The 16,753-nt window shown below is 34.8% G+C and overlaps 1 protein-coding gene across 3 annotated transcripts in view; it reads left to right on the top strand.

The window, feature by feature from the left end:
* The window catches only part of TENM2 (teneurin transmembrane protein 2), a 1,019,238-nt gene that overhangs the window by 184,478 nt on the left and 818,007 nt on the right, over window positions 1–16,753 (top strand). For all 3 annotated transcript variants that reach the window (XM_087955493.1, XM_087955491.1, XM_087955490.1), the window contains exon 3: window positions 14,597–14,872. In XM_087955493.1, coding sequence (XP_087811619.1) covers window positions 14,597–14,872 — 276 coding nt within the window. The remainder of the gene's footprint in view (window positions 1–14,596; window positions 14,873–16,753) is intronic.

Genomic DNA, 16,753 nt, shown 5'->3' with positions numbered 1-16,753 from the left:
ATCCATAAGGCACGATTAGTAGCCCAAGGTTTTAGACAGAATGCCAATGACTATGATGAGGTGTTTGCACCTAATCTTAAGGCAGCAACCTTGAGGGCAGCTTTAGTGTGGGCAGCTAGCAAAAAATATATAATTAACCACCTAGATGTGGAAACCGCTTACTTGCACGCCCCATTAAGACACACTATATATATGAAAAAACCTGTTGGAATTAAAAGTGAAATAATAGATAATAATGATTGTTGGTTGTTAAAAAAAAGCCTCTATGGTCTTAAACAATCAGGCTATGAATGGAACCAGTATATTGTAAAGGAACTAAACAATATAGGATTCAAAGCTGGGTTAGCCGATCCATGTCTATTTAAGAGGGAGACAAATGGGAAAATATCATTATTATTATTGTTCACTGATGATATTGCATTAATTACTGAAACTAATGATGAGGCCAATAAAATAATAACATCATTAGGAAAGAAAATAAAGATTAAGCAATTAGGGGAGATAAAAAAATATCTCGGTTTAAATATACAGAAAACACAGAAGGGCTTTAAGATATCTCAGGAAGATAAGATATGCAAATTGCTAATAGATTATAAAATGGAGCTTTGTAAGCCGGCTAAGACTCCAATGAGTCAGGAGTTTAGCAACACTGATGCACAAAGCCCGGGATTTGATAAGGTAATTTATCAATCATTAATAGGTAGTTTGTCTTATATTAGCAATTGGTCTAGACCAGACATATCGTACAGTGTGAATCGGTTAGCTCGTTTCAATTCTGCACCAAGTGAAAGACACTGGATTGCAGCTAAAAGAATATTAAGATATCTTAAAAAGACAATGAATTATTCATTGTATCTAGAACCAAAAGGTGATCTCATTCTGAGTGCTTATGCTGATGCTAGTTTTGCATCAGAAAGAGACACAAGAAAGTCGACTTCAGGAACAGCCATAATGCTGGGTAAGACATTAATAGGTTGGAAGTCAATAAGACAACAGCATATAAGTTTGACAACTATGGAGGCAGAATTCTCCTGTTTATCGCTATTATGTACAGAATTGATTATGTATAAGCAAATGATGAATGATATAGGCATAACTGTGAATTATCCTATAATTATACATGAAGATAATCAGGCAGCAATTCAAATGGCCACAAATATTGCAGTCAAAACTAGGAGCAAGCATACAGATTTAAGGTACCTAAACATTAGACAATCTGTGAGAAGTAAAATGATACAGCTGGAGTACTGCATGTCGGAGGACAATGTAGCTGATAATTTTACAAAAGCCCAAGGTGCCAGGAAGCACCAGGAGAGTTGTGAAAACTATGGGGTTAGATTGTAAAGGTATTATATATTTATATCACCCAAAAGGGGAGAATGTTAGGTATAACATTGATACCCAACAAGGTTTGGATGGATAAATATATAAACTAAGGTATCATAGTTTAAGTGTTTGTAACTTTAAGCACCACACTGCATGTAATTAGCCAATTAAGGGTGCGGTTAGAAACTGCAATAAGAGGAAGCAGGAGAAAGCTGGAAAGCTTACTGCATAGTGCTTTACTGTTTACTGTTTACCGTTTGCTGTTTGCTGTTTACTGCTGTTTACTGCTGGATACAACTGTTTATTACTGTTATACTGCGACTGTCTACTGTTTGATCGTACTACTGAATATCCAGCATTATCCTCTGGAGAAAAGCATCGGAGGAGGAGAAGATATCTTTATCGGCTGATAAAGATATAGTAAGGACTATTACCTGGACTGAGTTAGTGAGTCTTACTGAATGGATATATTGTGAATGACATACGGACTGATTGACAATGCTTAAACTCTAACTGGATTAAAAACTATTTAAACTACAAACAGTGTTTGTGTTCAGTGTGTGTATACTCTAAAACCCTTCATCTCTCATTTGGCTGCCTGGCTTGACTGCTGCTGCATACTCTGCTAGGGGTTTATCCCCAAACACTAACAAAGGGTTGACATTTTTCCCATTTTTAGTAACAGCACTAGAATCATATATTATAAAGAATTTAGCTTTTGTGGAAAACGAATGTAATTTTGACTTTAGGTTTTACATATTAGACTGATAGATCTTTATAGAAATGGCTTGTTCTTATTATTATGGACAAAGAAAAAGTTGTGACTCTATTCTACTGCAAAAGAGAGAGTTGGAATTCAATATTTCTTTTTCTTTTCTTTTCCCTCCCCTTCCTCATTTCTCTCTCTGTGTTACAAATTCAACAAAATATTGTAAGATTAAGCAATTTATCTAACAATCCACAGGATGCTGGGAAATAAGTCTATACTGCTCTTCCTATCCATGGTATAATGCTTGCTCTATCCTTTTTGCATTTAAGGATTTTGTTTTCTTGAATTGTCTAAACAGCATTAACAGCATCAAACTGGCAGAGGTTTTTGCCTGAAATTTCTTAAAGCAAACACACAATGGCATTTTTAGAAAACAGGTTTTTTAAAAAATTTGCCATATAATTCCTTTAAAGGAGTAATTTTGTAGTTTGGTGTAGTGGTTAGGGTGCTGTCCTAGAAACTAGGAGATTCTGAGTTCTAGTCCTACCTTAGAAATGAAAGCTGGCTTGATAACTTTGGGCCTGTACATTCTCTCTCAGCCCAACTCACCTAACAGTGCTGCTGTTGTAGGGGAAATAGGAGGTAGAAGGAATGTTAGATTTGCCGCTTTAAATTACTTATAAAATAATAAAGTCAAAATAAAATCCAATAAATAAATGTTTATTTCAATAAATAAATACAAGACCTTTTTCTCATAAAACCAGTTCATTTGGAGTAGCAGTAAAACCGGACAGTGATTATCCTTACATTGCTTGTCAATTGTCAGTGTCTGTCAGAGTCTTCCAAAGTTGAGTATTAATATAAAATAATAGATAAAGTATGAAGAGTTGATTTTTTAAAAAAAAAATAGATATAGCTGTCTGTCACAAAGTTCTGAAGTATATTTCTTTATAGTCTCCCTGTCTCCTGAGGAAAGAGGGATAAGGCAGTGAGTTCCCGGACAGGATCTATGACTCATTATGTCAATCAAACTCCACTTCAGAGGGGAATAAAGAGATTTGTATCTCAAAGCTGTGCATAACGACTTCTCAGCTTTTCATTTCATATTTATGAGCGGTTTACTTTGAAGTGTTTATCAGGCAATATGCAGAAACATGAGAGAGCATTGCCTAAAACCATGTTCAAGTGTCTAATCTGTTAAATGCTTGCTGAGCAGGCTAGTTCATCAGTGCATGCAATGTATGTATGTGTATATATATATATATATATATATATATATATATATATATATATATATATATATATATATATATATATATATACATAGTTGAATACCATACATATAGATACCCGCGAAAACTTAAGAAAATATATATGTATGTATGTATGTATGTATGTATGTATGTATGTATGTATGTATATATATATATGTGTGTGTGTGTGTGTATGTATGGTTGTGTATGGTTGTGTGTGTGTGTGTGTTTTCTTAAGTTTTTGTGGGTACTTACATGTATGGTATTCAGCTTTGTTCGGGTATTTTTCCACATCATTATAGTTGTGCTTTTAAAGTTGTAGCAACGTTTCGGCAGAATCTCATCTGCCATCATCAGGTTTCTGTACTGTGTTCTGTATTGTGCACTGTATATATATATATATATATATATATATATATATATATATATATATATATATATGTGTGTGTGTGTGTGTGTGTGTGTGTGTGTGTGTGTGTATACACATACACACACACACACATATATATATATATACACATATACATATACATATATATATATACATACACACATATATACATATACATATATATATACACATATACATACACATATACATACACACACACATACATACACACACACACACACACATATGGTTTTGAAGCACACTATTTTGATTAGCAATATAAGAATGGATTACTAATGCTAGGCATTTGAAAATGGTCATACCATACATAACTTACAAAAGCAGTTAAATCCATATTCAAACAGAAACAAGACAAAGTTATGCTATAGTTATATATTACTGCATTATGTATCCACACTGAATATTCAAACTTCAAAGATCACCAGACTAATTCTTCGAGAGCAGAAGGCAAGGGAGGGAAGGGCAAGGAAGGGGAGAGGAAGGCAAGGGAGGGGAGGAAGGGAGGGGAGGGGAGGGGAGAGAGGAGAAGAGAGGAGATTTTAAGCTTGCTTGGGAAAGCTATTCCTTGAAACATATGAATAAGAATTTTTCTTACCCTTGATCTTTCAAGTTAAATCTCTATTAAAGGCTTTCAAGTAGCCAACCCTAGCTGTATACTATATCTTTCAGTAGCTATTAAGCAGAAAGTAGGCGTAATTGAGATATTCCTAGCACTGCATGAGATTGGAAGAACAATTTTATGAAAGTTTTTATGGAAGCAATCCCACGGTGTTCAGTACAGCTTACTTTCATGTACATATGCATAGCATTACAATTTTAAACTTAAGACTATATTCTCTTTATACCAGTTTATTCTGTAATTGAACTATGATAGTGAAAAATAAATAATATGGTGGCAACTCCAATCTAGTCTATGCTAGTTTTTCCAGAAAGCTGTATCTTTCATTTTACCTTAAAGCAACCTAATTTAAAAACAAGAAAAGAAATATATAGCTTTAAAATGGATAATTGTGAACACACATAGAAATACAAATCTTCACAAAGAGAAAGACATTTAAATATATGATTATGTAGTACAATTATGAAACCTACAAGTTATTTTGTCAATTTGAGATTGTATACAAATAAGCATTTTGGTTCACTTTTAAAGAATAATAATGTTGCCTAAAGCAATCAATGAACTAGAAGGAAACTGAAAGTAATCCTTTTCTATTCTTTGTCTATTAGACTGGTTCTCAAGATCTTTCTCAGAATATTTTCTGTCCTTCCAAGTAGACCAGACTAGGATATCAAAATATCTAGTCTAACACTACTTTTAAGGTCACAATAACAGAATCTCAGAATACTAAATGAGTTTTCTTCTTCCCTTTATCCTTATGATAACTAAGAGAGGATTTTATCTGAAACACATGGATTACATGTCTGGTGCTCCCCAATCAGATTTATTTTATTTTTAATCAAGCCATTAACATAACTTGAAGCTATAACTAGAAGACCTCCAAGTTCCCTTCCAATTCTGTTATTAACATAGTGCAAGTATATTGAGCATATGGAAGACACATAAAAGGAGTGCCACATGCAGTCCACAAGTCATGAATTTGGATATCTGTTCTTTACGTATACTCAAACACATCTTAATTGATTAGTCTAGAAATATACATTCTTGGTATCCAATTCTTATTGTGCTTAGCAAGTAGGGAAGAAAAGATGGGGAATTCCTTAAAATTAAAATTTAAAATTTCTGTTTAAAGAGAGGAACATTTTTTTAATCAAAGCCATATTCCTTTCTGTATATGTCAGTCATTTATAGATAAAGCAAATAAATATATAATTGTTAAGTTTAGAGCAGGGGTCTCAAACTCAATTTACCTGGGGGACGCTGGAGGCAGAGTCTGGGTGAGGCTGGGCTGCATAAGGGATTCCACAGTGGTACTGCAGACGTCATTTCCGCTCGGCTTCTACTTGCCAGCGGCTCCTGGTTTTGCCTTTCCCTTCCCAAGGCAATGCGGGACTGGAGCCGCGTGGAGCTGCACCGGTGGTAGCAACTCCTGACAGCCCCAGCCGGACACCTGAGCGGAGCCTGGGTGGAACTGCCTGTTGCTGCTGCGTCTGGCTGCCCAAGTAAAGAACCACACCAGCTCAGGGCAACTGTGAGGAGCAAGAGGGGAAGCCGGATCATTAGAGAAGCGGAGCAAAGCTGGAGATTAGTAGCTGCCTCTTTCGGCACAGAAAGCTTCCCCCAAACAGCCGGCTGGTCTCCTCCTCCTCGGCCATACAGAACAAACAGGCAGAGAAGGAGGAGAGCAGCTGGCCAGTTGAGGGAGGCTTCAGGTGCTGCGAAAGAGGCGGCTAATGATCTCCAGCTCCACTCTGCTTCTCCAACATCCGGCACCGCCCTGTTCTATGTGCTGGCTGCCGGGCCTGAATGTCAGCCACGACGAGGAACGGTGGGCGGGACTTCCTTCAGAGGTCCATTCCCCCTGTGGGCCGCACTAATATTATACTTTCATATTATGGTGGGGGCCACAGGATATTGTCCTGCAGGCCGCAATTGGCCCACGGGCCGCGAGTTTGAGACCCCTGGTTTAGAGCATCTGTGCAAATATTCAAGCTTACATTAAACTGGCTGAGTTGGTGCCAATTTTAATCCTCTATTGGTACTGGTGAGGCAGTTATGAAAGTAAATAATTATTTTACATAGATCTAAACATAGGGAGAAAAATACAAATATAATATGAGAAATTTTAGCAAAAGTTTCTAAAATTGTAGAAATTTTAGTAAAACATTTTTGTGTGAAATTAAAATGTATTAAACATTGTACCCTATTATTTATTAACTACATACTTCAAAATCATGTTTTAAAAATTGGTTGGCATTATACTTCATTCCTTTTTGAGAATGCTCAAAATAATAATAAAATAATCTTGAGCATACGGATACTTAGAATTATTACAAATTCTTCTGAATAATTGTATGAACATATCATTTTTATTTATTAATAAAGTTGTTTGCTGTTCATCTTGCCACAAAATGCTAATTATGTATAGTTTTTATTAATTTATTTTAAAGATATACATTGCCACACATCTTATACAATATCATTAACAGACAGCAATAAGCAAACAACAAAATTAAAAACATTACAGCCAATCAAGGCACCATCATATTCTTATTTAATAAGCATTGGGTTTAGCAATAGCAATTATACTTATATGCTACTCCATAGTGCTTTACAGATCTTTCTGAGCCATTTATAAAGTCAGCAATCAGGGTCCTTCCAACCTTAGAGGAATGGAAGGTTGTGTCAACCTCGAGCCCATCAGGATCAACTTCCAAACTATGGAAAGAGTTAGCCTGTAATACTGTATTCTAACCACTGTGCCACCATTGCTTAACTGAGTTCTTCATGGCCTTTCAGAAGGATAAAAGAATAGGGGACCTGTGTTTCTCAGGTGGGAGGTAGGTTAACCTTCCTAGCATATGTACATTACAATTCCTAGAATATTCAGGCAAGAAAATCATCTGAAGAATTTGAGCACTCAAGTGTGAACAGTATACCTTTGTACCTTTGATCTGACAGAATTTAAGTAATTACAAATAACTATAATACTTAACAAATGCCACGATAAATTATGAAGCCTTATTTCTGAATTAATGAACTAGTTTAATGAGTTGTTTTGACCTGATCATTTCCAACTCTATAGATTGACAATACAGAGTAGAAAGTTTTTAATTCCTTCTGTTGATAATGCATAGCAAACAAAAAGCAAAAGAATCCTTGATAAATATTACAATGACAAAGCAGTTTAAATGTAAAAAACAATTTAAATATTGAAGAAAGATTACTCCAGTTACATACAGCCATACAAATATTGTATAAAATATAAACATGCACAACATATTCAAATTCAATATTGTTTCCAATTCCTAAATTGCCTGTGACTGTCATACTCTGGTGAAATTTCTGTTCTATATGAGGTAGATAGTGAAAGACACTGTCTTAGTGAAAGACACTATAGTTGATAGTTGCTCAACTATTTCAAAAAAAAAAAAAAATATTGGGTAGACCAGACACATTTTGAATGCTTGCTTGGTAATCTCAAGTCTTAACTCCTCGCTAAAATCTAAAACAACAGTTTACTTAGCTGAAATCATAACTTGAAATGTAATTCTGCAAATATGTCCAGTATTGACAGTTCTATAAATACAAATGAATTAAGCAAAATTACGGTAATGAACATAAAGCACCTGACCTGAATGAATTAACAAAGTATATAACATTGTAAGCATTTGCATCAAACTACAATTTAAGTTCAATAGCTATGGAGAAACAAACCACTTTGTTGCATCTTTCTCCAAATGTTTTGTTTCCCTATTTAAGTGGGCATTTTCCATGCATCACTTTATATGAATTTAAACAGATTTTTGGACTTTGTCCCTGTCTCTCATCCAAATGAGAAGCCACCGAAAATGATTATTTGACCTCCATCTGTTACTGAAAAATATTTGTCCCAAATTATTTAGTCAACTTTATGTATACTGCTGAGATTATAAATATTTGGGTCACTTTTTCTGTGACAGTTGCATATAAATGTTCACAAATATCAATGTGACATTAATTCTCTAGATTAGCTAAACCCTTTGAAATGGATTTTTCATGTATTGTTCATATCCAACCATCTTACAAATGCAACCTCATGGATATCTACTCAGAAATAAATTTCATGTAGTTTATTAAAGGACCTTAGTCTCATGAAACTATAATTAAAAGTAACATGGACTGCTAAAATACATTATATAGAGAAAGAACATAAATTAGTGTGAATTTAGCATTAACAGCATTAACAGTGGGCACTTCATGGCAGCTTGATCCCTGTAGACACATTATTTAATACTACACCAAATGCTGGAACAGGATTACTGGTGGTTTGGGTCAAATAGTTGTGTTTCTATTCTGATGCATTTTTCAGTTTATTTAATGGTTAGCTTCTTATCTCTGGAAGCCATATGCATTTGCCAAACATTTAACTTTCAAAAACAGAAAAAGTGGGCTTCTTATCTCATTGTTCTGTTCATTGAAGTTCCAATGATCACATAGAATATAATAAGAAAAGTCATTAAGTTTGTTCTTGGCATCATTTTCATTTTTACATGAAAGTAAAATGCTAATTAAATTGTGAACATGTGGACATTTAAAGGATGTTAAATTCTACTGCTTATTAAATTATTTTACTTCATTTGAAAAACAGTTTATTCAAGTTCATAATTTGATAGTGTTTGTGTTTTGTTTTGTTAGCAATGTTTGTGAATGCACTTTTAGCATTACTGAAATATAACAGAAATTTTTAGGATAGAAATGTTCAGAAACAAAAAAAGCTGTATTTTTGTTTTCGGGGGTTATTTTGGTCAGATTATGCTTGATAGAGAAGAAAGGACATGAAGTTTATATATTCCAAGACTATTCTCTTTTATTAAAAATGTATTCCAATGCCAAACTCAGATTCAAATTATGATTACTGAACACATTTTGTTGATCAGTTAAATAGCATTGTGTGATTTCATGTTCTGTGTGAATCCATGTTGTACTAGCAGAGAAGGTAAAACTTCTATTAGTTTTCAGAATTGTTATTTTTTGATAGCCATTCCTTGGAAATAAAAACATTGGTATATCTTGTACAAGTTATTTCCCAGGCTTTGTGCACTCATTATCTCATTAACGTTCAAATCACACTATCAAAATGTTCTGGCAATTCATTCCTGTGCAAATCTTAAAGTGTGCACATTGTCTATACAGAAATTAACTGTAGGAGATGATCAGGCTGAGCAAGGGAGGGGTCAAATATTGCATCAGTCTTGAGTCTCTTTATTCTACAAGAGATCTAAGTCCAGTTGAACTTGAATTCCATTGAGCCTTATCTACTGCCAATTTGCGTTGACCATTACTAGTTCAGATTCTTGTAGAGTGTGTTAGCATTCAATAAACCTGTATTCATTTGAATCACTCTGAAATCTATCTTCTGATTTCTTATGCTTGACATTAACTTTGAGTGACCACTAATCTATTCAAGCTATAGAAGGGAATAGGAACATAACATCTTAAACTTTATCCTGAAATAAGTCATTTTAGAAAGAAAACAGGTGGGAAGAACCTCCTTTGGATGGATTCTTCTGTATATCCACTGCTTCACAGCAGTTTCATGATTAGAATAGTGATATTGACAGCTATAACATAAAATTTCTATTGTTTGATGTCTTTTTTTCTGTTGTAGAAGTTTCTATAAATGAGAGCTTGTTCTTCATTATAGGTGTCTTGTGTTAGAATTTTCTAGCAAGAATTCACTGATTTTTATACACACATTTATTTTTTAGGCTTAAGATTTCCCATCTTTAAAATGAAATACATAAAGATAAATAATTTCTCTATATAAAGCTGCTTTCCCAAAAAAATTTCTCTTCCTGTGGTAAATTACAACAAAAATGCATTTGGGATTAGGAGTGTTCATTGGTTTGGTTTAAAGGCCATTAAAAAGTTTTCAAGTTCAATTCATCCAGCAATGAATTGATAGAGATATCCATGCAGCTGTCTTGGATTTGCAGATACTTTATTCTGGTATGTGTTCTCAACTATCTGGGACATCCTGGTGAATTTCCATACAATTAATACTCAAGTTTGATCCCAAATCTAATCAAATATAGGTAGCTATGTCATCTAACTAGTTATTACTTTTGTATGTCTGCATTCATGTATATTAAGTTAAATATAGAGGATTTTTAATCCTTTGCTGCTTCTGGCATGCAATCCATATTGGAATCCCTTAGTTTGGATATATAATATTTTATACATAATTCTTGGAAATTTAAAGTATTGGTTGGTCAAATAATCACAACAATCCATAAATACATTGGTATCAACAGATAGAGCCCACAGAAGTTGAATATATTATTGGTACAAAGAGGTGGAATAGCTGAGTTCAAATGCAAGTTCCAAGTCAAATTAAACCCCGACAGTTCCCTGATATAATACTTAAAGTATGTTTTTCATTTCAAAAAGAGTATCAGGAATCACATTGAAGACCTGAACTTCATTGATGAGGAACCAGAGGAAATGTCGAATAAAATGAAATTGGTAGTTAAGACTGAATGAAAGCAATCCAATGTCAAACAAGGAGTGGAAATTGCCATTTGGAAAAGACATTCCAAGTGACATGAAGTGTTTATAACGACAAAGACCAGAATTGCTCATACAATGTTTTCTTCATGTCACTTTATGAAAATAAAAATTGGAAAGAGTTGGATAGAAAGAGTATGAATGCTTATGAACTTTAATAATGGAGAAAATAGTTGATAATACTATAAATAACTAGTTCTCCATGGAGATTTTTGATCATTTTTGATTGTTCCAAAGGAGCTTTTTCCAAAGGGCAACTGGACTTTCTGTTTCCTAATATGATTTGATTGCTTATTGTACCCTATGACTATTATTAAGTGCTGTACCTTATGATTCTTGACTCTTGACGAATGTATCATTTCTTTTATGTACAAGACAAATTCCTTGTGTGTCCAATCACACTTGGCCAATAAAGAATTCTATTCTATTCTATTCTAAACTGGACTTTATTGGTTTTTTCCCCTTTGGAAACATTTGGCTTCTCATCTAAGAAGCTTCTTCAGTTCTAACTGACCGATGGGAAATTTCACTGTAATCAGAACTATAAATAATAAGATTTTGAGAGAAATTGTGGCCAAATACTTTAAAAAGTAAACAAGTTTTTTTGTTTGTTTTTAAAAGTCCATTAGGTTGGCAGTATATACTCTATTTCAAAGGATGCAGAATCATCCTTTTATCAGAAGAAATTACACTTTTTTACATAGTATGTTTTATTAAAAGCTGTAAGATTTTCTGACCTATTCATCTCTATTTCATCTATTCATAAAATATGTTTCTTAGAATTATGGCATTTTTCTGAAACTGTTCTGTGATGACAGGATCTTCCTGAAAGAAAAGAGAAAGAGAAAATCCCATTCTACCTGAAGAATTGGATACTGTACTTTCTGTACCTCCCACCCCCAAATAATAATGTGTAACTCAAAAATACTTACTAATGTATGATACAGTACATAGGCTGGGTTCTCATGCTATATTAAACTATATAGAAGTTTACTTTGGGTTTAACATGCCGTATGACCCCACACACTGAAGAGTGTTAATCATAGTTGACAGCTTATAATGCAATGCCAATCTTGGTATTAATATAATTTACAGAGAAACTATGGCAAGAAAGCCATGATTTAGTTTGATATGTAAGCTAATTCTTGATTTTTTTAGAGACACAGATTCAGAAACCTTTTACTGGAGTCAAGGCAAAATTGATCTGCCTATACTTGCTACATATGGGACAGATACACGTTGGCAAATATAACATTATAACAAAACCTAATTAGAACAAAGCCCAAAGTAAGTTGTGGCAAATATACTTTGAATAACATGAATTAAAATCATACTATTTATGTATTGTTTTGAATTATATTTGGAATCCAAGTAAGCCCAGTGATCTTAGGCATTGCTTTTATATACTAAAGAGAGGTAGTATTTACAACAGTTCAGTCAGTGACCGTTTGAAGTTACAACGGAATCGCAAAAAGTGATTTATGACCATTTTTCATACTTATGACCCTGGCAACATCCCCTTGGTCACATGATTTACATTTGGATGCTTGACAACTGGTTCATATTTATGACAGTTGCAGTGTCCTGGGGTCATGTCATGTTACCCAGGGGTGGGATTCAAATTTTTTAACAACTGGTTCTGTGGGCGTGGCTTAGTTGGTGGGTCTAGCTTGGTGGTCATGTGACTGAGTGGACGTGGCCAACTCAACATCACTCATGTCAAGGGGCGCTTCTCTTCACCTGGCCTTTCATGACAGTGGGGATGCTGCAATGGTCATAAGTGTGAAAAATGGTCATAAGTCATTTTTTTCAGTGCCATTGTAACTTTGAATGGTCACTAAATGAACTGTTGTAAGTCAAGGATTACCTGTACAAAACTACAAAAAGCTTCTTTGCTTGCAAAAAGCTGACCTAAATACCAATCATTAGATTAAAAATACCTGCAAGCCAGAGTTACAAATCAGACGGTGCCAGAGCACTTTGAGGAATAAAAATAGTTAAAATACAATGATAACTATCAGCAGCCAACTCTTCATCATAAAGAGAAACGTCATTTAAGCTCTCCAGAGGTCATTGTGGAGAGGTCATTTAAGCTCTCCAGAAAGAGCACACCCAGGAGAAGCAATCCTTAGATCATTTGCACCAGTTAAAAATACCAGCTGGTCTCACTCACTTCATAAGATATCCTAAGGAAATCATCCAGATTTAAGGAAAGGTCACATGCCCCCCAGAAAGGCAGTAAAAAAAATCAGTGCCAAGCTTGCATCCTGCCTCTTGGAAGTACACCCCAAAAGGACAGTGCCAGATACCACTAAAGCAGTGAAGGAAGACCCCCTCCTCAGATAGAAAAAGAAACCATGAGGCAGGAAAAAATTCAAACACAATACAAATAATTAAATCACAACAGTAGCTGTTGCTTATTAAACCAATTACCAGAACAAATAGACACGGGAACTAGCAGATTTCTCAAACCAGTTTCTTTTCAGGAACAGAGATTAATCTTTTTCCTTCCAAACAAAGCTGAATAGGGAAAATTATCCCATCAATAAACACAGGATTAAACGTCATCAAGCACAGAATTAAACTTCACCAAAAACCAGTTTTAGACCAAAACTGAGAAAGGGTATGTAAACTCACGTTTGAATGTCAGTCTTTCTAGCTAGCCAAGAAGAAGTATTTGCAGGGGAGTATTTCCTAACAACAGCAGTGTAAAAAGCTTAAAACAACTCTTCCCTTTAAGAAAAAAAAAAACCTCCTTCGAAGACAGTAAGTCTAGGCTGTCTGCCAAGAATGTAAAACGGGTGGAAAAAAACAAAAGGAGATTTCTTCTAACTACCGGTTCTCTAAACTGCTTAGAAAGTTAACAAGAGGTTCTATAGAACCGATCAGAACCGGTAGAATCCCACCCCTGATGTTACCTTTTGCAACCTTCTGACAATTAAATTCAATGGGGAAGCTAGATTCACTTAACAATCCTTGTTACTAATAGTAACAACTTCAGTGATTCACTTAACAAATGTAGCAAGAAAAGTGATAAAATGGAGCAAAACTCACTTCACACATTTCTCACTTGGCAACATAAATTCTGGGCCCAATTGTGGTCATAAATCGAGGACTATCAGTAGTAGCCTAAGCTAAATTAATGTCTAACTCAAGATTACTCAGTTCTGTGTTATATTTCACTATTAACTTCTAGATCATTTCATTATGATACTTTCTGTACTAATGTACTAATACACATAGCATGTGTATGAACACTAATACCTCTTCAGCTCATCGCCCTGTAGTAGTAGGTTATCAGGATGTGAGGGAGGTATGTCTACTTCAGAATTGCAGCACTACTTTTTTTGGTTTATTTGTTTGTTGAAACTATTTTTTTTCTTTTGTTGTTTGTTATAAGGGGGTAACATAACTTTTTAGACATCCCTTTTAGGAATTCATAGAAAAATGTTTTTTCAATTTCCACAAAAGGGAGTGATATTATTATAAAAGCCCATAATCCAAGGTAATTCATTTTTCTCCTCACTTCCTATCAAGGTATTTTTTAAAATACAAGTTACTTATACTGAACTGTCTAAATACCCTTACTGATATCTGTGCAGCCTAGTTCTATACATAGTGAGTTCTGCATGAAGGACTGTTAGTTTCTTTTCAAATAAATTTACAATTAAATTTAAAGACACTCTCCAATTTTTAATTCTCTTTTTTTTTCTTTCATATTTTCCTAGGAACTAACTTCACCCTTGCTGAACTAGGAATTTGTGAGCCCTCCCCTCACCGAAGTGGTTATTGTTCAGATATAGGAATCCTTCAGCAAGGCTATTCTCTCAGTACTGGGTCTGATGCTGACTCAGATACAGAGGGTGGAATGTCTCCCGAGCATGCCATTCGACTTTGGGGGAGAGGGATTAAATCCAGACGGAGCTCTGGTCTGTCAAGCCGTGAAAATTCTGCCCTTACTCTGACTGACTCTGACAATGACAATAAATCAGATGAGGAAAACGGTAGGCCTATTTCTGCAGTACATTTTGTAATGTATATGCATAGGTGACAATGTGATCGCACATGCTTGCCATATTAGACAGTAAAACAAAAGCTGTATTTCCCTTGTGAAGTCAAAATGCTGGTTTGTAGTATGCTTCTATGGGGGAAGTGATCTAATTTTTTAGGTTTAACTCATCCTGATTGCAAATATAGAAATTATATTTGGATAAGAGTCTGTCATCAAATGACATTGTTATCTCTGAATCTTCAAATGAAAAAAAAATGGAACTTTGCGGATACATATAAAATTTATTTAATATAAATACTTTTTCAAAAAAAATTATAAGGTTGTATATCATTAATTTTGGTAGTTGATGAGAGCTAATCAAAAATCATTTTCTAGTTCTAGAAATGATCAAATCCTACTAAAATATTTTGTTTTAAATTTTAACAGTTTTAGCTTAAACTTAGTTGCTAAATGAATTTCTATGAGCCACCAGTTTTCATATTAAGATATTAAGATAAGGATTTTATCAAACTGAAATAAAATTTCTGCTAACATGCAATTAAAAAAAATCTTAGGTGAATATATTTATAAAGAAGGAAGATAATACTTTTATTTTTCAAACAATTTATCTCTATGGACTATTATTAAATATATAAAGACTTGCCTTAGTGCTGGAAAATATCTGACTTTTCATCATAGTTAGTTTGTGAGAATCAATATATATTCGGTCCACTGATTTTCTAAACTTTCTAAAAAGCAGTATTATCATACACATTGACAGTGCTCTGGTTTAATACCATAGCATGGACACTTACAAAACTATCATTAGTTTTTCATGCTGCTGCCCAACAATGTTTTCATACATTAAAAAATGGTATGTCCTTGAGATCTAAATCAATAAACTGTTATGTATGTATCTCCTAAAATAGCGTGACAGGGATGTGCTGAGAAAGAAACAGTGAGAGAAAGTGGGGGAGGGAGGGAGGGAGGGAGGGAGGGGGAGAGGGGAGAGAAAAAGAGAGGTCCAATCTTGGAATTACAGATTTGTAGTTTCTAGAGATATTTTTTCTTGGTTTTTGTTTGTTTATTTGTTTGTATGTTTTTAACTGCTGTATGTTGTAATGTTTCATTCACTCACATGAAGGAACAGAATGTGTATTGTAGCACCTGAGACTTTGAAAATTAAGGTTTGGTTGCTATATTAATAATATTCAACAACTCTCAAGGGAAAAACAACAGTTTGATACTGAATGTTTTATCATTTTATGATTTTATCATTTCTCTTCAACATGATAAACAATTTTAATTTAGAATTAATTCAATGTTGGCAGTTTTCAGTATATTTTTAAGTATCTTAGGACACACTTAATTGCAATTAACATTCTAACTCTGAATATTCTCAACTACTGGCACTGATACCGTGTTTCTCCCACAATACGGGCCCCCCAATAGGAAGACCCAGCATGTTTTCTAGGCATAAAATGAAATTAAGCCCCTCCCCCCAAATTTAGGCCTAGTTTAAAACATGCAAAATGGGGGGGATGGCGGGGGGGAATTTGCCATTAGGAGTGCCCTTTGGGCAGCTACACCTCACCACCAGCCGCTCCTAACACCATGGTAGAGCACGGAGGGCTCCCTTACCCCTCCCTTACCTGGGTCAGCAGGCGGGCGGCGTCGGCGTGGATGGCTGGCAGCGTTTCAGCCACTTCTCAGGCCTCCGTAGCTTCCACAGTTCCCACTGGTGCTGGCGCCTCTCTCGCCAGCACCATCTCCAACAACAGCGTCTGAGTTGCTCCCGCTTTTCCCTCGTCCCCGTAACAACAGGAAAAAAAAGATTTTGAGGTACCTGGGAGCACCGTGTGCTGCGTTTTGGTTTAATCCCGAGCGGCTGGGT

The sequence above is a fragment of the Notechis scutatus genome, chromosome 2 (assembly GCF_049901735.1).
Source record: "Notechis scutatus isolate UNSWTSFEM ecotype Mainland chromosome 2, rNotScu1.2, whole genome shotgun sequence".
Lineage (NCBI taxonomy): Eukaryota > Metazoa > Chordata > Lepidosauria > Squamata > Elapidae > Notechis > Notechis scutatus.
The sequence above is the reverse complement of the archived record's forward strand: the minus strand, read 5'-3'. Positions and strand labels throughout refer to the sequence as shown.